Source organism: Morchella importuna (assembly GCF_003444635.1).
Source record: "Morchella importuna strain M04M26 chromosome Unknown Morimp01GS041, whole genome shotgun sequence".
In the NCBI taxonomy this organism is placed as follows: Eukaryota; Fungi; Ascomycota; class Pezizomycetes; order Pezizales; family Morchellaceae; genus Morchella; species Morchella importuna.
The window spans coordinates 219,873-240,515 of record NW_025763438.1 but is presented as its reverse complement, the minus strand read 5'-3'; the positions used below and the strand labels follow the sequence as shown (position 1 = coordinate 240,515).

At 50.2% G+C, this 20,643-nt stretch overlaps 5 protein-coding genes across 5 annotated transcripts; 2 read left to right on the top strand and 3 right to left on the bottom strand.

Moving 5' to 3' along the window:
* Nucleotides 1-616: 616 nt before the first annotated feature.
* On the top strand, nt 617-1,767 carry LAJ45_10050 (uncharacterized protein; the record flags this gene model as incomplete). The annotated part of the gene is made up of 5 exons (XM_046119581.1): nt 617-709; nt 775-835; nt 1,524-1,536; nt 1,616-1,661; nt 1,741-1,767. 5 exons carry the CDS (start codon nt 617-619, stop codon nt 1,765-1,767), a joined length of 240 nt encoding a protein of 79 aa, XP_045967212.1.
* Nucleotides 1,768-4,361: 2,594 nt separating this feature from the next.
* On the top strand, nt 4,362-5,813 carry LAJ45_10049 (uncharacterized protein; the record flags this gene model as incomplete). The annotated part of the gene is made up of 3 exons (XM_046119580.1): nt 4,362-4,383; nt 4,458-5,492; nt 5,809-5,813. 3 exons carry the CDS (start codon nt 4,362-4,364, stop codon nt 5,811-5,813), a joined length of 1,062 nt encoding a protein of 353 aa, XP_045967211.1.
* Nucleotides 5,814-10,391: 4,578 nt separating this feature from the next.
* LAJ45_10048 (uncharacterized protein) lies at nt 10,392-11,734 on the bottom strand (the record flags this gene model as incomplete). The annotated part of the gene is made up of 2 exons (XM_046119579.1): nt 10,392-11,282; nt 11,339-11,734. The coding sequence occupies 2 exons, from the start codon at nt 11,732-11,734 to the stop codon at nt 10,392-10,394; spliced, it is 1,287 nt and encodes a 428-aa protein (XP_045967210.1).
* A 714-nt stretch (nt 11,735-12,448) lies between these two features.
* Nucleotides 12,449-12,715, bottom strand: LAJ45_10047 (uncharacterized protein; the record flags this gene model as incomplete). The annotated part of the gene is made up of 1 exon (XM_046119578.1): nt 12,449-12,715. The coding sequence occupies one exon, from the start codon at nt 12,713-12,715 to the stop codon at nt 12,449-12,451; it is 267 nt and encodes an 88-aa protein (XP_045967209.1).
* Nucleotides 12,716-17,134: 4,419 nt separating this feature from the next.
* On the bottom strand, nt 17,135-18,931 carry LAJ45_10046 (uncharacterized protein; the record flags this gene model as incomplete). Its single annotated transcript, XM_046119577.1, has 3 exons — nt 17,135-17,206; nt 17,275-18,429; nt 18,722-18,931. 3 exons carry the CDS (start codon nt 18,929-18,931, stop codon nt 17,135-17,137), a joined length of 1,437 nt encoding a protein of 478 aa, XP_045967208.1.
* Between the last annotated feature and the right edge of the window lie 1,712 nt (nt 18,932-20,643).

Here is a 20,643-nt window from a genome sequence, read left to right as displayed (position 1 = left end):
CCCATCCGAACGAACGGTACCTACCTTACCAATTGAAGCTCCCAAGGCGGAACCGTCCACCGCACGTGTTCGAACTAGAGCCGTACTCATTCCCGTGACTCTAAAAGAACCCTCCTCCTCCGCCATCCATTGGTTTCAGCACGCCCCAGCCGTGGTAAACATTCCAATATGCAAATTTACCAGAGAGAAGGGAATGCCCTCATACGGTCCTATGGGCCATCTGAGGAGTACATGATACATGATACATGTGAGATGGAGTACATAATGTACCCTGAGCACATGCATAGACCGTACGTCTCGCACGCGTACGTAGAGTACCTACTCTACGCGTAGGGCACCTATATTGCATGTAAGAAAACTCATAGAAGTGCCCCTTAGAGTAGGTAGAAACCGTAGGGGACTCTACATGTGGTCATTATAAGGAGAAACGGTTCAAACCCAGGGGAACGAACACCATCGCCCCGATCGATATTACATATGTATTAATATTATCGATGCTCTAAAGTACTATTTCTCGCGCGCTGTTTGGACCAGTCCCTCCTCACCAGATCCTTCATCTCATTCAACATACCGGGCTACCGCACTTAGGTGCTGTTTCTGTTTCGCGTTAGCAAAAATGACGCAGGGACCAGCCAACGAAACGGGAATGCTTCGAGAAACACTGGTTTCGTTTTTAGCGCTAGGGTCGGATGTGGAAGGCGTCGATAAGGTTTGTGGGTTTTGTTGACTGGTGCGCAAAAAAGGAAGAAAGATGAGCTGAGATTTCAACGGCAGATTTTTTTTTTTGCTTGCATTCGAGGCAGACAGATATCTCGCATTGCCACGATTAATTATAGTACGATGGGATGAGATAGATGGGATCGGTTCATGAGGCATGTATCAGGCGGCTGCGCAGAGAGCTGGGTAGAGTATCTATTCGCTCGTATTTGCACTCTGATGCATTCATACTCTAGCTCCAGTATTGTACCTACTCTAGCTTACCGTATGTAGCAGTGAGATCTACAGTAGGTATTTAGGTACTCACTCTACCCACGCCACCGTACAACCTCTACCCACCTACCGGCAACCGACCGATCCCTCCGTCTGTTTTCAGGACTTGTGGCAATTCGTGGCTCACCACTAGTAACGTTTTAGACCGGGTACTGTGTCAGACATAGAAGAGTGTCAATCCCATACAAATTTGTATGGGGATTTCTGTTGCCAAAGCTATCTCCACCATCTCTTGAGATATTTACTGCCAGATTTTTAACAAATGAATTCCATTTAAAAGCACACGGATTAGGATGGTTTCCAGATGGATTATCCTCTATTATGGTGTTATGGGGTCTTCTTTCTTTTTGGGGGCTTTGTGTCTGGTTTTGGTGCCGTTGCCATGCGACACACTTCTAGGTCTGACACAGTACTGGGTCGAAAACGTTACTCGTCACGCAGAAATCCAATCCTCGTTAGATTTTGGTGGATCACGGCGCCGTTTCAAAGCGGGAACAGACGAAGGGATGCTGATCTATCGCCTCTACGGCTAGTGCTTAATTCAGGGTAAGGTATCCACCACCCACCCAATCTTCCCCACGTCTCGGCGATCTGACTAAACTTCCCCTTCTCCGCCTGGCTACAGTGCAGTAGTAGACCGGGGACCCTTTTGCCCAATCCCTCTAGAGCTAGTAGGTACAACTCCTCCTCCCCCGCTTTCGGGCGCGGCTGGCCGCGTGGGAAATCTCAATCTTAATCTTGTGCCTCTAGCTACCTACCGTCCTCTGTAGGCGGTGAGGCGCGCGCGCGCGCGGAAAAAAAAATAAAAAAAAAATAAAAAAAATAGAAAGCGTAGATTCAGATATAGATACACGAGATGTGTACTTATGTATGCTTATGTGGCTTATGTAACGTGCGCGCGCGTCCTCAACCACTGATGTGCGTGTGTGGATACCATACATACAGTACCGTACCTACTCTACCTGCCTGAGTACCAAGAGGCGGGGGGGAAATGTTCGGGGTGCAAAAGCCCGCTGCTACAGCTAATTTGAGCATGGAGCGAATGGTGGTTGTTGCAGCAGGGTTATGTAGGGTAGGGCCGACAGGGTACTCTGGGGCCCGGGGGTGAGGTGAGTGAAGGTGAGGGGGGGGGGTCCGGGGGTGCCCGCGGGTAAGTGCAGACATCAAGGACTGTATGTAGGAGATACATACATGTATGTACCGGGTGCAGGAGTACTACCTTCATGTATGTATGGAGGAGGAGGAGGAAGAGGAGGAGGGCACTCTCTTGCGCGCTCTCTTGAGGGAGTCTTGATACTCGCGCATCCTGGGAACCCAGGTGCCCTTTCATCTGGTCGCTCTTGGGGGGTTCCTTGTTGTCCTGTGACTTTTTTTTCACTGGAAGGGTTGAGTCTTTGTTTCTTATCATTTCCACCCCCTCCCCATCCCTCCCCTCCCCATGGGGCCAACCAACAGGATAGAGCATCCATGCGATCCGTCCAGTGATTGATTGACAGATTGTATGAGTGAGTGAATGAGTGAATGAGTGAATGAGTGAGTGTGCGCGACTGATTGAGTGAATGACTGTAGAGATAGAGAATGTTCCAAAAACAAAAGTCATCCCCCCCCCCCCCATCGGTTGCGGTTCCGGTCAAGTCCAGCCAGTAGATCCGGTTTGGGTAGAGTAGGTAGGGCGTTGTATTACGGGGGTCGCGGGGGTGGTTGCGAATTTTTATTTTTTATTTTTTATTTTTTATTTTTTTACTTTCCTCCCTGTTCCTGCGTGCGGCCATGTCTCAGTGGAAATAGAGTAGAGCAGGTAGGTAGATGGATGTATGGGTGTGATGTGATGAGGAGGGGGGGGGGGGGGGCGTTCCGTTATCATATCAGGGATGTATGATTTCTGAAGGTGAGAGCGCCGCAGATAGATGGGGTTGTTTTTATTCTAGATTGTTCTGTTCAGTTCTGTTCTCGTGTTTTGTGTTTGTTGATAGGGGGGCTATGTAGGCCGGTAGGGTGGCTGGAGCTACAAGTGGGTGTTTATTTTGTTTCTGATTCGGCGACGGCGGAATTAAGTTGAGGGTCAGGTTGCTTGTATTTGTATTTGTGGTTGCGGAAGGAAGGAAGGGAAGGAGAGGTCGAAAGAGCTTGGATGGATGGATGTGGATGAATGGGTGGATGGATGAATGAATGGATGGATGCGTGTGTGCTGAATGAATTAAAGTGAATTGCCGGGGCTGTACGGTTGTTTATACTCTACGCTCTACGTAGGTGCTTGTAACGACTTGTACCTGCTCTACATGTACTTGCTCCTACTACAGATATTACATCGGTTCTAACGTTCGTTTTCTTTTTCTCTTTGGACACTTTTACTTCTTTGGTTGAGGTTCTTTGGACCGTCTCAACAGAACGAACGAACGAACGAACGAACGAACGGAACGGGTGGTGTTTTTATTCCAATTGTGCATTGGACCGTACCCATAGCTGTTCTACGACAGGCAGAGAGACTTCCTGCCTCTTTTTCGCCTGCTGTACCTACCTAACCTACATACATATCATAACCTGCTCTCTCTAACACAATTACAATACTCTATCCTATCTATCTACTTACGTACCGAGCAACCAGGCAAGCAACCAAGCAAGCAAGCAAAGCAAGTAGGCGGCCATCCCACTCGCTCTCTGCTGCTGCTTCTCACCTGCCAGATACAATACCCAGATTCTACGTACGGCGGCCCCGTCGCTATCCAAATCAGAATCATACCCTATCGGCCATACAAAGGTCCACTATTCACTCTGCTGTCCTGCTGATTGAACTGTCCAATCCAATCCTCACTTCCTCACACACACTACTGCACTGCTGCTTTCTGCCATCATCACACATAACGTCAAGTCTACTCTACACTCCCCCCCTCCCTCTCCCCCCTTCAACAGGACTGGAAAGGAGAGAGGTTTCTAGACAAGTAGTTTTATTCCCTGGACAGCTGCGAAACTACATCCCCACTACATACTACCTCTGTCACTCCGCCCCTCCCTCTCACGAGTCAATCACACACATACACACACACATCCATACACCCTCCCACACACACACACACACACACACACACGCCCCACAGCCAGGCCAGGGCTACATTTTTTTCTTTTCCCTCCCACACTCTCACTCTTCCTGGAAAAGGGAAAAAAAGGGTCGGAAAGGCAAAAAAGAAAGGAAAGAAAAAAAAATCATACTCTAATCTATTCTACCTTACTTGCCTGGTGTATCTACCTACCTACCTATCTTCGTTTGCGAGTTCAGCTGCTGTGAGATCATCGCATTTCACATTCCCGCCCCCCGTCTAGGTGCGTAGTTTAGTTTGGCTGTCGAGTTTCTGTAACTCTCCGCGTTCGCATCAATGCCGCACTCTACATTCCCTGGTGGCTGCTCGGCCGAAGAGAAGCAGCAGCACCAGGAGCAGCAGGAGCAGCAGCAGCTGGACACACAACAACAGCCACACCTGGAACCGCAACCAGAGGAGGTGCAACAGCAACAGCAACAGCAACCGCAACCTTTATCACACCTGGGATCCCCCACACCCTCTTCCTACTCCTCTTCCTCTTCCACCTCCTCACCATCAACCTCTTCGACATCCTCACCTGTGCTGCGTCCGTCCTCACCAGCAACAACAATAATATCTACAATACCTACTACACCTACTACAATACCTACAACACCTTCTACCTCAACTCCACCCCCAACAGCAGTCCCAATGACAGCATTCGCGCCGCTCTCGTCGTCGCACGCCCACCAATCCCCCTTCTTCAAGCTCTCTACCTTCCCATCACCCACCAGCACTACCAAGCGCTCCCTCCCTTCAAAACACATGCGCTCAAAGTCCACAAACACACCCACCGCGAACCCATTCAGCACCCTGCCCCCTCCTTCTCCACCTCGCGCCATCACGCCGCACCCCCGCTCCTCCGCTCCAGCTCTCTCCCACCCGTTGGCTCCTTCGCAGAGCTCTCCGCCACATCCCGCTTCACACTCACAAACTGCCCGCCCTCACCCATCTCCCCGCGCACGCGTGTGCCGCGCTCAAACTCACCCACCCGCCAATGGGCATACTCGCAGTCGCCGCGCAGCAGCACCTACCACTCTGGATCAGGCTTTTCACACTCGCCGCCCCCGCCGCCGCCACCATCGTACCTGGTCAATGAGCCGTACGTAGCGAGCTCGTCGTCTGGATCGTCGACGCCGACGTCGGTGCGCTCGCGGTCACCCTCTATCTCATCGCTCGAGACGATACCGGACTCACCGGACGCTGAGGCGGAGGCACTGGAGGCTGAGGCGGAGATGAAGAAGGCTGCGGCGGCGGCGGTGGTGGTGGTGGAGGAGGAGAGCGCTGGGAGGAGAGGCGGGAGGAGGGCGGCGGCGACGGATAAGAGGAAGAGGTGGAGTGTGTGTGGTGGGGAGAAGAGGGGCGATTTGGAGCTCGAGACGATATGGGAGGATGGCGCGGATGCGCTGGGTATCAGTGTGTGTGATGGTATGGGAAGGGGGGAGATGATTTAGTGGAGTTTTCGTTTTTAAGCCCTTTTTTTCCTTTCTTATTATATAGTCTTTCTTTCTTGCTTCTTTTTTGCTCATGCTCTGCTGGTTTTGCTTGCGTTGGGATATTAACGGGCGCTGGTGATTCTTCTCTGTTATTTTTTTTTTTGAACTCTTTTGTGTGTTCTTCTTCTTGCTGTCGCTTATGATACCCAAACCCCGACCCCCCCCAATATTCGCTCTATAGGTCTACCTTTTTTTTTTTATATTTTTTTATCACCATTATAGTGTTTGTTCTAGTAGTAACTAAGTAGGCTAAGCTAGGCTGGTAGAAAAAATGGGCTGCGGATGGCTGGATTGATGGAAATAGTAGTGGTCTTCTATTTCCCTATTTTTTTTCTTTTTCTCCTTTTCTTTTTTGCCTTGCTTTTCCTACCACCGTGCCATTTGACTTGCTGTGCTGCTTGGTCTCCGGCCATTACGCGTTTTGGAGGTTGGCACTGCTTGCTCTCGTCCGATGTTCTGGATGGTGGCTTGGTGGTGGCATGGTGGTGGAATTGGATGGAATGGGACGAGAGGGATGAGATGAGATGTGATGTGATACCCAGGTGGTTGGCTTGGTTTGGTGTGGATTGGATTGGATTAGATTGGATTTCTGGAGGTGTGGGTTGGATGTGATCTGATATCATGGGGGGGGGGGTGCTGCCTACTACTACACTACTACTACACTACTACTACTACACCACTACTACGACCACCACTACTACAACTACTAGTAACACTACTACCAACACTAACAACTACTAACTGGCACTAACACACCACCACCACACACTAGCACCACCAACACGGGGCGATTGATGTGATTGTATTTGTTCTTCTTTTTCTTCATTTCTATATCTATATTTTCTTCCTCTTCTATCCATTCATTTTCATGTGATGTGTTTTTTTGTTATATGTGGTTTTATTATCATCGGAGCATTGGGGGTATGGCCTTTTTTCTTGCAATTGCAATATTGCAATTGTTTATGAATAATTTGGAAAGCTTGTTTTTGTTTTGTTAGCATGGCATTCGTTTTTTTGTTTTTGTTTTTTATTTTTGTTTTTTGTTTACTGTGCATGATGGATGGATGGCTTTTATTTAGATGATGTGATATGGCGTGGGCGGCGGCGGCGGCGGCGGCGATGGAGATAGGTGATGATTTAAGCTTAAGGCGCGCGGGGGAGGCCCGTAGTGAAGTTAAGTCTATAGTTTAGTTTTAGTTTAGTTTAGTGAACGGGTGAAATTTGGGGGGGGTGGTCAAAAAAAATTGTATTTTTATTTCTGAGTTTCGAGTACGTACACTATGTATCTAAATATCTATCTACTCCAGCCATCTACTCTAGGTAGTTTAGTTTTTTTTGTTTGCAAAAAAAAAAAAAACAGAAATGGGAGGATATAGTTAAGCCGTCACTTGCTCAATCACATTCTGGTTGACGTGAATGAATGTGGACGTGAATGTGAAGCCGCTCCTCAAAAACCTGGAAATTGGAACCTCGATCTGTCGCCCTCGTGGAGAAGGAAGGATCTGCATACATGCTCTACCTATTCCCGTACCTACCTACCTACCTACCTACCGCCGCGCGCGCGCCGCGCCGTCCCCGTCCCAAAAAGAAACCTGAAAAGAAAAAATTAAGCGTCCGCGGGCAAATCAGACGTCTTACCTGTCAGTTTTTTCCAGGTTTTAACTTTTTGGTCTTACGTATGTATTGTAGCGTATATGCATATTAAAGCTTTGGGAAAGGGGGAGAGAGAGAGAGAGAGAGACTCTCTCGACTTTACGCAGGGACTGATCATCAATATGATCGCCGCTGTTGACGTCAGGTGCGGGTTTTATGGTTGGTTGCACTGGTTTGTACGTACCATGTGGGTTGTACATGTGTTGGATATCACAATATGTATGGGCGACTCGAGGGCGAGGGCGAGGGCGACGGTGATGGATGAGGCTTTTCGAACATGTCTAAATACTCTAAATATAAAAGTTTCTGGCGTGCGCACCGTATGTACCCGGAGTGAGGTCATGGGGTGTCACTCGCCAAGCTGATGAGGGTGGTGAGCTTGTTTACTTGTTTATATATGCTCAGAAGGGCCGCGCATTGGCTGGCTGGCCATGCATGACACTTCGTCCACGATCTAAGGAAACAATCTGATAAGATCGCCCACCCAAGCGACCTCAGGACCACCGACGTGAATCCGCTGACAGGCACATGTGGTAGAGTAGGCAGAGGAAAAGCAGCTGACAGCCGTGGCTAATACATAAGCGAAATGCCCGTCTGACATCCGGCCTAGCCAGCCCTAAGCGAGTGACCGAGAACCCGGGTCTGGAGCTGGAGGGAGGTGTGTAAATAAACAAGACGTGACGACGTGACACGACGGAGGCTGTGTAGATAGTTGGTCATGAGATATCACTCGCTCCGTAGTATGTGCTGAGTTGCGACAGATATCACCACAAGTAAGCGAACATTCACGTTGCAACCAAGATTTGCGTGTGGGCGTGCAACTTCAAACATTTATTTCCCCACAACGCCAAGTGGATAGAGAAAAAGAATTGATATCAGATATGGATTCCCCCGAAGTGATGGTGCCTATGCTATGGCCCAAATGTTATTTCGGGAGTACAAATTAATTAGGGTTTTCGCCTTCTTAGGTGGTTTGTATATGTTCACAACGTATACCTATACCTACATGTCCTCCTGACGCATTACATGTCTCATACCAACGCCCTCCCCCGTATTACTGCCAGTAGGTATAAGAACCCAATTCAACACCCTTCTGGGCGGAGGTCAGTACAGTCTGAAATCAGAATGCAGGGCTTTTCATATCCACTAGCTATATACACAGAACGACCGGGCGAACTATCCAGAGCCTACCAAGGTCGAAATACAACCATTGTCGAACCCACCATCTCCGCAAGAACAGAATCGTCCAATATCAACTATTCCACCACACCGTTTAAAGCCTAATTTAGTGGTACAAGCCAGCAATATCTTCACGCCATTTCAGAAGTTGATTATGCATGTGAGTTATGGCTAACGGTTTTTTTTTTTTTTTTTTTTTTTTGTTTAATTCATTAATTAATTATGGCTAACGTACTACTCTGCTTATAGTATAGTGCAATTTCGACCAGGTTTCGGTACTCACATTGGCCAGCGCAGCCCTCAGTAGTATACAAAAAAAAAAAAAAACTCGAACGTAGTACTGACTTTATCACCCCCCTTCAATTGAAGTCGGATGCAGTTACGGGAAATATATTTCCTATCCGGCACCCACGAACACCCGTCCGCACGCCCGCACGCCCGCACTCCCGCACTCCCGGCCCGGCCACCAATGATCAATTGATTGATTAATATATATATCCATAGATTATTTACGTCAATGACCAGTGATCAGGCTCTACAACACCACAACAACGGACGCCTTCCCGTAAGCTACTGGACGTATTCTATTGCAATAGATGATGGCTATCGAATAGACCAGGTTCCCGTAAGCATACGGTGATTAATATAGATTCCTAAAATCTAATCGGTGCCTAAATATACAAATTGGGTATCGCGAAATCATTTTTTAGGACTATTTCTCGCGCTAGCAAGGTGTCCTCCCTATTGCAACGGATAGAAAATGGATAGAGTTTATGAACCATATAGACCCCCCCCCCCCACCCCCCGCGGCGCGGGTTCTATTCGATAGAACACCAAAATTTGGTCTATCCATAGCTCACGGGAAGTGTTCTGCCCCCATTCGCAGATGCTACCCATTCACCGGACATCCATCGATTGGGTATCCGATCTGATGGACACTTTGGATATTCCGGATGTCCGCTCGATAGGCATCCCATTCGTCGGACTTTTATGTAATTGCGGAACCGATACTACTAGACCCGATGAAGTGAACGCTCACACGGTGAAACAGCCTAAGGCACATGGCGTAATAAAGGATCTATGCCTGACAGGATCAGCTATCTGACTAGCATCAAAAAAATGGTGATTGGTATCAGAAGGAAGGATGGACATCAGAGGGGGGGGGGGGGGGGAGGGGGCGGCTTGTGTGGGTCTCCTTGATTATGAATAATGAATATAGAATCTGCAACTGCCATTGCCGTGACTCGCTATCCTTCTTCTGGCCTAAAAAGCCATGAGGCTTGCATGGGACTGTTTAAGGAAAAACGTAAGGATAAAGTACCACCGGAGCTTAAGTAGAAACGTTTTCGTTATACCCTCTACCGGCAAAGGACCCACCCCAAACATATCCTCACTTTTAATCTCACAGAAGGAGAAGACTACGTGAGCATATGCCGGTGCTGACACTTTGCCAAATAGACATTTTGTTAACCGCTGTCACTGTTCTTGTTTTCTTATGTGCACACGTTATAGTAAAATGTCCGGTGAATGGGTAGCGCCGGCGAATGGGACAGAGCAACATATCAACGCCCCGATATATATGCCCGTGGCTCTCGACTGGATTGGGCTCTTGTCTGGTAATTTCAAGTGGAGAATTCAGTAGCTGAATATCGTGGGTGATTTGCTATCTTGAGGATATAAATCTGTTCTATTACTTCTTAACGAAACCAGTAGACGGGGGTGGGGGTGTGGTGTTATGGTATCACACGGTATCACTCGGCGCTGTTCACAACCACCATACCATGGTTTCCACAACCACTACCGCCACACCACCACTCACAAAAAAATCACATCACATCACATCACAGTCTCCACAGCTCAAAACACACACACAAAAAAAGGAATCCATTTCCAAACCAGCTAAACAACCAAACAACGCAAAACCCAACGCCCCGCCCCGCCCCTTCCCCCCTTCCCCCCTTCCCCCCTTCCCCCCTTCCCTCCCACGCCACATCTACATCTAATACGGCTCCCACTCCACTTTCCCCATCAAAAAGTAACTCTCCGCCGGCACCCCCCTCCACTCACCCTTCTCATCATAAAAGCTCGGCTCAAAGCTCACGTCCCTCCAACCCCTCACCAGCCGCCTCCAATAACACACCTCCGCCGCCCCCGTCAAATACCGCTCCCTAAACACCCTCACCGCATTCCCCGCAATCCTCTCCGCGCGCGCATCGTCCGCCAACAACTCCTCCATCGCCGCCTCCAGCCCCACAAACTCGTCGTCCACCTCGACAAAGTTCTGCTCGGGCCCCTCCGAGACAAGCAGCGGGTGGTGGTGCTGGATCCACTGCAGCCGGTGCGCAACCACCACGCTCCGGCAGTTCTGCAGGTACTTGAGCCGCCCGGAATACGACGCACCCTCTGTATGCGCAACAAACTTGTATCCGCAGTGGTCAGGCATAGCAAGGAGGTCGCGCTGCAGCGCGGGCTTGTCGTTCCAGTCGAGGTACTTCACGTCCGCCCAGGACTTCCCCGCCGTGACGTCGACCAGGTGCTGTCGGATGTTGTGGGCCGTCATTGGTGCGCCGCGCCAGACGAGTTTCGCCCTTTTCGAGGACCAGGGGGAGGTGTGTTCTGCGGCGAGGATCTTTTGCTGGACTTCGGCGTAGGTGCCGACTTTGGTCTCGGGCCAGCTGTAGTAGCCAAAGTCGGGCATGAGCCAGATGTCGGTGTCGGCGGCGCGGCGGGTGAGCGCCCAGGTGGTGGTTGGGTCGATCTTGTCGTTGACGATGAAGGTGAATTCGATGTTTGGGAGGGGCTCGGGGGAGGTGAGGATTGCGCGGTGGATGGCGTGGAGGGTGGCCATGGTGCGGGAGTAGACGGTGCTGTCGATGGAGATTATGTAGAGCTGGGGGAAACGTTAGAGATGGATATGGATATGGCATTGAGGTGGGGGAGACTCACCTGCTGGTCATAGATCATTGCCCGTCCATAGCCATACTGGGGCTTGATAGCATCGAGCTCCTCGAACGTGATCTTGTTCTCCTTCCGTGTATCCATCGCCCGCTCAATCTCGACAAACAGGCCTGGGAATGCAGCACCGCACTGCTCATCCGTCATGAGGAGGTTCCCCGCATCCCGCCTCCAGTCCCAGTCCCATTCGCCCTTGTGTCCAGAGGAAGTGGCGGTTTTTGTCGTTGTGGTGGTGGTTGTGGTGGTCCGCCGTGAGGAGATAGGCGCCGAGTAGAAGGTCAGCAGCGTGATGATTGTGAGGGCCAGGGCAGCGAGGTAGATTGTTCGCCTGTATTTGTGTGAGAGGAGGCCCTCGATGGGGCTCCAGTTTTGTTTGGAGTCCGTCATTGTGAGGGTTGGTGACAGTTGTACAAAGTGCGGGAGTGGCTTCTTCTTCTTCTTGTGTAGAGCTCTCTCTCTGTCCCTGTCTCTTCTTTCGGAAGGACACACAAATTAGGGGGGATCTGCACTTGTAGCCAGATGTAGGTGTTATTATCATCACCGCTATTGTTATATTACCCCCGTCAGTCAGGACAATCGCATTCGTAAATCCATGACAGGCCCATCACACACAGGACAGACCGGGGCGGTACAGGGAACTCACTCGTTCTGAAACAGTCTGGATGCTTGCGTGCATGACAGACAGACAGACAGACAGCGATCATCCGCTAATAGAGCCTGTTGCGGGTGGCATTTATTTCCGCTTTGGGGAAATACTAATAATTTGCATTGGGTCTTATTATGCTATTAAACATTAACAGTCTTGGCGCGTACATTGGCCCTTGCCAAGAGAATTGCTTCCGGTTAACTCTCTCGCTGATCATGAACATTGCAAAAGAAAGAAACAAAAGAAAGACATTCCGGCTCTTGTATATATCCGCCGCCCATTGTGCCTCTACCATACGCAACCGATAAAGAGCAGTGAGAGTGAGAGGGCCGAGGCAATTGCTCTGTCTGTCTGTCTGTCTGTCTGTCCGTTCATACCTAGCGCAGAACTGTCAATTCAACTGCGCTTACATACCGTCAAATACGTCACTATCAACCACAATCCAAACTCACCATCTAAGCTCTCCACCTCCGACAATGCACCCTTATCCACCACCACGCCCTCCGATACGCCTCCAGCGCCAGCTCCATCGCCGGCAGCGCCCTCAGCACCGCCAACTCCAGCAGCAACAGTCTGGCAGCGGGCGGTAGAGCTTTGTATTCATCTTCGTCTTCATGATCGTCTCGTGGCACTAGGCACTCTAGTGCCTCATCCTCGGCCTCGTGGTCGGAGATGTATGGGTCGTCGCTGCCGAGGAAGAAGGTGTTTGTGTGAGCTACCATGAGAATAGATAGGTGGTAGTGGTAGCTGATATAGGGTGGTAGATGGAATTAATGATGAGTAGGAGGAGGAGGAAGAGGAGGTGAAGGAACCGTGGATGGGGGAGGGTAGTGAGCTTACTGGCTGGCTGAGAGTAGAGAGAGAGAGAGCTCTACGATGCCGCTGGCTGGCGAGCTGGCCTACTTACTAGCTAGTGCGCATGTAGACAAACAGTGCCATCAGGAAACCATAACTGCAAAACTGTGTGGGGAACCGCTGTGTGCATGTAGTTACTGAGCATGATGTAATAGCTGAGGCGGCCTTGTACCGCATGTTCTGACGCCGCTAAGTTCAATTCCACCTTATGAGGTAGCATCTCATTGTGATTCTAGCTAGAAACAACCGTAAGTACTAGGTAAGTAGCAAGTCCACTTCCCCGTAAATCGTCCAGTTCTTCTAGAACAGCACCCGGCAGATCCAACGGTAGCTTTACGGTATGGTTTGTTACATGTATGTAGCGGTGGATAAAGAGCTTCAATGCCACTTAAGATCTTGCTCGGTTCGATAGAGTTGTAGCTACATGTAGCTAGCTATAGGCACACCCTCGCAACCAGGGTCCTTGGCATAAATACAATACATACACATAAACACAATACACAGCTACATAGATGCACATATACAGAGCTAGCTATCGTGGATATCGTATCATACCCTCTGATCTGATCCCCCGACTCACAACCACCAGAAGGAGGCCGGCAGCCAGAAACGGAACTGAGTCGATGTGAAATAGATCACACAGCTAATTAACTACGAACGAGTGATAATCCATGCATGCCTAACTCTATCAACACGACCGCCCATATGGCCATCTCACCTACATTACTAGCGCAAACCAAAGCTCTCCTCGGCCTCATCAAGCAACACGGCATTTACAGAAACTTTGATGATAGCACGCACCGAACGGCCGATGGTCCATGCCTATCTCCTCCCCCACCACCACCACCACCATGGTCCATCTCGATCTCACCTACTAGTCCAAAACTAAATCACTCTTCATCAACCAACACGCCACCCACAGAATCTCAATAACGGCATGTAGCGACGGGACGAGCGAGTGATAGTTCAGTAACTACGTAACTGGTGCAGGGTATCCCGCCAGGAATCAGAAATATCCCCAGCGGTTACCTCCCCCCACCCCCCCAACCCGCCTGTCAGATACTTTGAAATGGGGGCTTTAATACTTACAACGAGAAGCACTCCACTGCTTCCCGCAGCTAAGTGAATTAATGCGTGGAGTAGCTAGCTAGGTGCCTATGCATGTTAATAACATTGCTGATACTATACCAGTCCCGCTAGCTCCCGGCCAGATCTATTTGGTATTTTTCTTTCTTTGATGGTGTTGACTACAAATATTGTAATATATACACGCAACCGCCACCCAACCCCCAAGACTTGGTGGAAACAGTGACTGAGTTGGGGCAGAGCGGGATGCCTCTCCTTTTGCTGCTCTGGCTGAGCTGACTCAGAGGGCTGCAATTGGTTGCGGCTAGGTGGAATTTATTACATTTATTTTGCTGTTAATTCTGCTGATCTGTTTTATACTCTAGCTCCACCCACGGCCTGATTCCAAGAAAATCAACTAGCCATAATACTTCATGACCACAAGGAGGAGGATTATACTATTTAGATATTTATGCCCCCCATCATGCTTTCTTGCCCGCAGTACTTTTTGTATGAATAGCGAAATGGTGCATGCACCGGCGCTGCGGTGTATTTTATATCTACAACTGTGTACATTACACAATAGAACTCATGTGTAAAGGACCCATTAGAAGTGTGTAGGATATCGTGTGATTAAGCTTAAGCTTGCTGATTATAAAGATACATGCAGCTGTGGTAAAAGTACACAATGTAAATATATAATGTGTAAGGCGGTGATGAGTTAGGAGAACAGGCGTATGTACTATCGGGGGGATAATAGTCCCCATAATTAAGCAATTTTCTACTCATCGAGCTGGGGTAGAGACAAAGCGCTACTATATATCTGCATGGCCATTCCTCGTGCAATGACTAATTTAGAGCCTATATACTACAAGCACGCTTTTTTCCTTCCTCGCCAGGCAAAATAGCGTCTTCAATTGAGAGAATTAATGACATGGAGGCCAAATGCAGCCCGAAACACACGCTCGTAAAAAAGACAAGTATAATTCTAACGGTGACAGGTAGACGATATGAGAATACATAGCAACCCCGGGCCAATATGGACCCAGTGTTCATAAATCAAACGATCACCAAGAGGACAAGGCAAAGCAGGGCAATTGAAGAAGATATGCCTCTAGGAGGGCTAAGGCTCTACATACACTTCTGCCTTGTGGTGGTAGATCAACCAACATTTCCTATTATGCCTAGTGATTACCACGTGAGGCGGAAATCTCAGGGTTTATCTGGTCGTAGTTATATGCCATAGGCTAGGCAGCTACGAGCCGGGGGTTAGATTAGGGATATCAATGATCACAATTTCACCATAAGAACTCTCAGGAACCCAGCTAACCCCTCCCCCTCCTATACCATACCCGTGGTTTTAAGATTATAGGGACTATTATATAGACCATATCTCATAGGTCTTGACACGACTGTTCGATGCCATTGCCGGATCTCCTTTAAATTTCATAACATTAATGCCATGCACTTTTGACAGAAATTTCGAAACAACAGACACAGTACTACACTACCACCGATCCGAGCCCAATATCAGTACAAAATTCGTATTCTCCACAAATATTTCCAAATGTAACAAGACGAGAGGGAAGTGCTTTCAATTTTCGAGGTAATTCGGTTAGTGCTAGGGTCGCCATGTATATATAGGCCGTTAAACACGCCCATATCGTGATAGCCTTCTCTCGCACTTATAATTACCCATGCACTAACTATAGTTGAGACATAGATATTCCTACACAACCCCCACATGTGCAGCCAGGCATGTAGCCGCTCGTCGAAACAGCAGGACAAAAGGATGTCAGTGATCCTAATCCCACCAATACGTACATGAGCCGGGAACCCTAGCCCACAACCCACACAACCCCACACCCCACATCGCTGAGAATGCCGTGGCTTAAGATTATACGGATTGCACATGTGATACATGCCCCGCAGCAGAGATAGTAACATATGTACATGTTTGAGGAGGTGTCAAGAATTGCCTGTATACCACATTGTCATAACGTAGAATTAGCTAAGTTTAAACCACGGTGCCATAATCTGACCAGGCGTACATGTTTAACTGTATATGCATAGCTACATAGCTAGGCTCCTAGGCTTTGAAAATAACACACGCTTATATTCATCTTGGACGTCTGTCTCCACCGGCACGAGAATTCCACAAGATCTGTTAATTCCATGCTAGCTACAAGTAGCTAGACAGACAGAGAGGATGAAAGCCAGATGTCAATGATACAAAAACCCACCACCAACCCGGCCCCAGGCCAAAGCCACAGCCCACACCAGCATCTACAACCCTCACATGCATATATATACCAGACCCGATATTTCAACACCCTATACATACTACAGCCCTCAACACCCCCCAAAGGATGCCTCGACCTCACGCCAGCCCCTGCTCACGATGTTCAAACGGTAAGACCAGCTATATACAGGGTTAGGGCACGTATAGCTAGCCACCAACAATTAACCACCGCCCGGCTAGACCATCAGCTTAACCTCTTACAATTAACAACAGCCACAGTCCCCGCAGAACTGCAGAACCCCAGTACCACAGAACCGCAGTATCCAACGACATCACAAACTACAAACCAGAAACCTAACCCCGCACACCACGCCCAGGCACCCGCCTCGGACCCATCACCGACCCGCTACTACAATGTCACGCACTCGAATCCCACATAACAAAGAGCTAGAGTCTTATGGGGAAATGAATGAGGGCATTACAGGCCCTTCCGTCATCCAGGGCTAGGATTTCTCGACAGCCAGACAGTTAGGTAGGCCTACCTACATGTAGCTAGGGGAATAGTGCTTGACATGGCTATGTAGCATAGAGCCAAGCCTCTGCTCGTCTACTGCGAAAAACGAATTATAAAATATTGGGTCGGTAGTTACTCGCGAATTTCCGTCATGGGGTATCACTCGGTTAGCTAATCCGTCTTGGTTGTGTTTGGATAACGGCTAGCTGCGCTGGAGGACGTCAGGTCAACTCCATCCACAACTCTACAGATTCTTCGAAGGAACTAAATACTAGTCGACCCAAGAGACTTCAGGAACTAGGAAGTACAATTATGTTTGTTTAAAGCAATGTACATTAGCGCACACGATGTATTATTTACAGCCAGTACTATGGAGCGCATCTACCTAGCTCTCCACGTCTAAAAAAAAAAAGAAAGCGGAGACCAGAACCATTTTTATTTACCCCCCCCCCCACCTGGGCTCATCTACTCCTCCTTAACCCCGACCTGCACCTCCGCAAAAGGCACATCCAGCATCTTCCCCCCCACCCATACCCCCTGCTCCGCCAACCCCCCAAACACCCCCTCCAGCACCCTCTCCTCCGCATACACCCTCCCCCGCCAACCTTCCCCTCCTCCCCGCCCACCATCACCTCCTCCACCTTCGGCACACTCCCCAGCCTCACCCCCCTCCCACCCTCCTCCCCGCCCTTCGGCACCTCCGCCGCGAAAAACTGAACCCACTCCCCAACCGTCACAATCCCCGTCGGCCTCTTCTTCCCCTCCCCCTCCGCCCCCGGCTGCCCCACAGCATTAAACACGCTATTCTCAAACCCCTCCGCAAACCCGCCCACGTCCGCCTCGCCCTGCGGGTCCAGCGACAGCAGCCCCGCCTTCGACCCCCACCCCCCGCCGCCCGACAATACCCTATGCACGCGCACGCCCGGCGCCAAAAACTCACACCCGCCCTCCCCCTCCTCGGCAGGGTCCCGCGGGGTCAGCCGCGCAAACACCGATACCCCGCCCGCGTTGGGTTCCTGCGCGCCGACATACCCCGTCACGGCCTTCTCGAGCTCGCGACTCGCGCCGACGGCCGCGCCGCCGTCGCCGCCGTCAAGCTGCTTCAGGATGTTTCCGAGCCCCGCGGCGATGCGGCGCGGCGGCGTGAGCGCCCTCAGCGGGAGGGAGGTCCTGAGCGGTGTGTCCGCCACGCAGCCCGCCGGCAGCGTGATCTCCACCGTTCCGATCTCGTGCTCCTTTACTGGCACGACACCGGCGCGCTGTCCAATGAGCTTCATGAGCTCGCCCATCTCGTCCCACGCCTCCTTGATGTCCTGCTGTGCGTCTGCAAACTCGAGCGCGTCGTTGGGGGAGAGGCCTGTTGCGGCCTCGATCTGGACGGGGATCTCCTTTACGGCGGGCGGGAGGTGGAGGAGCGTTGATGCGGCGCCGTTGTGGAAGAGCGTGTTTGCGAGCGGGAGGGTGAGCTTTGTCGAGTGCGAGGGGAGGATGAATGTTAGTGAGCGCGTGAGCTCCTTGACGGGCGGGAGCTTGATGGAGAGGTCGTGGTCGGTGATGAGCCAGCTGTGGCCGGTGTCGGCGCGGGTGCCGGCGGGGGCGCCGGGGAGGGACTCGACGGCGGCGGCGAGGAGGGAGACGGTGCCGTCGTTGGTCCAGGGTTGGAGGGCATCGGGAGTGATGTGGGTGGCAGATTTGGGCGTCGTGAGGAGGATTATTGTTTTTGGAGGGGAGGGGAGGTCGGTGGGGGGTTGGAGATCGGGCTGTTGAGGGGGCGGGAGGTGTCAGTGATTATGTTTCCCACTTTTTTTTTTTATATATAGAGAGGGCTTGCAATTGGTTTAACAGGAGCGCAGATACAACAATTTATGGTATAATTTATTAGTCACTCAAAACGAGGCTCATGTATACTTCATCCGTTCCATAAATATGGTTACGTCTGATCGAACAACTAAAATAATAACTCATCACAGTGACCAAACCATAAAAAGTACAATTCAACAAACAAAAGCTCTAAAAAATATAAACAATAGAAATAAAGAAAAAAGTACTAACCGACCTCGGGTTCAGCACGGTGCGCAGAACCATATAGCTCCGCCGCTGCCGGCCGCCGCACAGCGCAGCACGGGCACGGGCACGGGGGATCACAAAGCTAGAGCCATTGCCTGCTGCATTAATCGAGCGCAGCAGCGCTCGAGAGGATGATGATGATGACGACAAAGCACGAGAGGCGCAGCAGCGAAGAGGAAGAAGAAGAGTCGTCATCTTTTTTATCCCAGAATTAAGGCAGAACGATTGGGATTGGGATTGGGGGTTGCTGTGCTGAAAGGGAAATTGCGAGGGGTCGTGCGGCGGTAGTGGCGGTGGTGGTGGCACTCGGGGGGGGAGGGTTGTTACCCGGATTGAATTCAAGCTTAGAAGAGAGCTTTAACTCTTGGATGCCCATCGGTTGTCTCGGCAACTCTGTAACTGCCCCCAGGCCAGCAGGTCCCAGCACTCGTTTGTTTCGGCAGCTGATAATCAGACTCCAGTCAGTCAGTCAGTCACCGGTGGCCCTCTCTCGCTGACTAGGCTGAAGTCTTCGTTTGTCTCGTCCGTCTCGCACGCTCAGCTGAATCTACCTGCACCGGGGGGTCGAGGGGGGGAATTCAGGCTGTGAGGATTGAATTGATTGGTCCGAGTAATCCAAATAAAAATAAAAATAAAATCACCACACTGGCAATCACAATAAAAAAACATGACATCTGCATCTTCCATTCCGCGAGATCTTCAGCAGCACTAGCAGACTGTAGTGTAGTGGCAGTGGAATAAAACAAGATTATTGCTATAATTTATCCTGGCCTCATATTACGTGCGTTCGGAAAATAAAATAAAATAATACTTCACTTGTATATATGTGCATATTATGGTAGAGTAGTATTTAATAACACACCGCCACGGAGCCGAGCTCGCGAGAGAGCAGAAAGAGGGAAGTGAGGGAGGGATCCAGAATAACTGTAATCGTCCCGATCTGTGCGACATCCGATGGTCGTTTATGCGAGCTGCAGGAACCGGAAAAATTACAGTAACAAAACAGCCGCCGTCGCCGCAAACCCAGCCCAGACACATGTGCTGCTGCAGCAAATGCACGCTCGTCCGATATTTTATTTCCCATTTCCTTCACTTTCACTTTTCTGGTTTGTTCACTTTTGGAGGGCATCCCTGTCGTTGGTGCGGAATGGTGCCTGGATGGGATGGGATGGATGGATGGATGGATGGTTGAGAGCGCGCGAGGGAGAGGGAGAGAGAGCCAGCCAGCCAGCCAGCCAAACGGGATCAGGGACAGCCTGCCTGCGGCCTAGCCTAGCCTTCCCCAGGATATTTGTATGCAGGTACAGAAAAAAAACCGATCAGATGCCCTCCCTAGCTAGCTAGCCTAGCCTAGCCAGGCCCTGCGCTCTGCAATTCTGTATGGACCGATAGATTTCCCGTCCGTCGTATCGCAACGGCGCAGCAAGCATTTACAACTTGACAGCTAGATGATTGATTTCCGATATTCTTCCAAGATGAACCTTGACCCTGAAGCCTTGAAATTTGAAGATTGAAACGAATAATGAATGACGTGTTCACTAATCTCGAAACCACCGACCGAGTCCCGTCAAGAAGTCAAGCTAGCGGCACCTTGCTTGCTTGCAAGCAATCAAGCAAGCAAGCTTAAGAATAGAAAAGACGCGCGCGACAAGAAAAAAAAAGAAGAGCGGGAAAGCGAACGCGAGAGATGTTTGATTTGACTGCGCAATTTTTGTTCTGGTGGTCCACCTGGCGCGGCCGCACGTCCCCTTTGCTCTAGGTGGCTTCTAGCTTCCTCAGCCTTATGGTGGGCACTGGGTGGTGATCATCACCAGCGATCACTCACATATGCATAAGTATCGTATCCAGAAGTGTGCGCCAGATGTACGAGTAGAGTTATCCGGACATGTTCTCGAAAACTCGGTAGT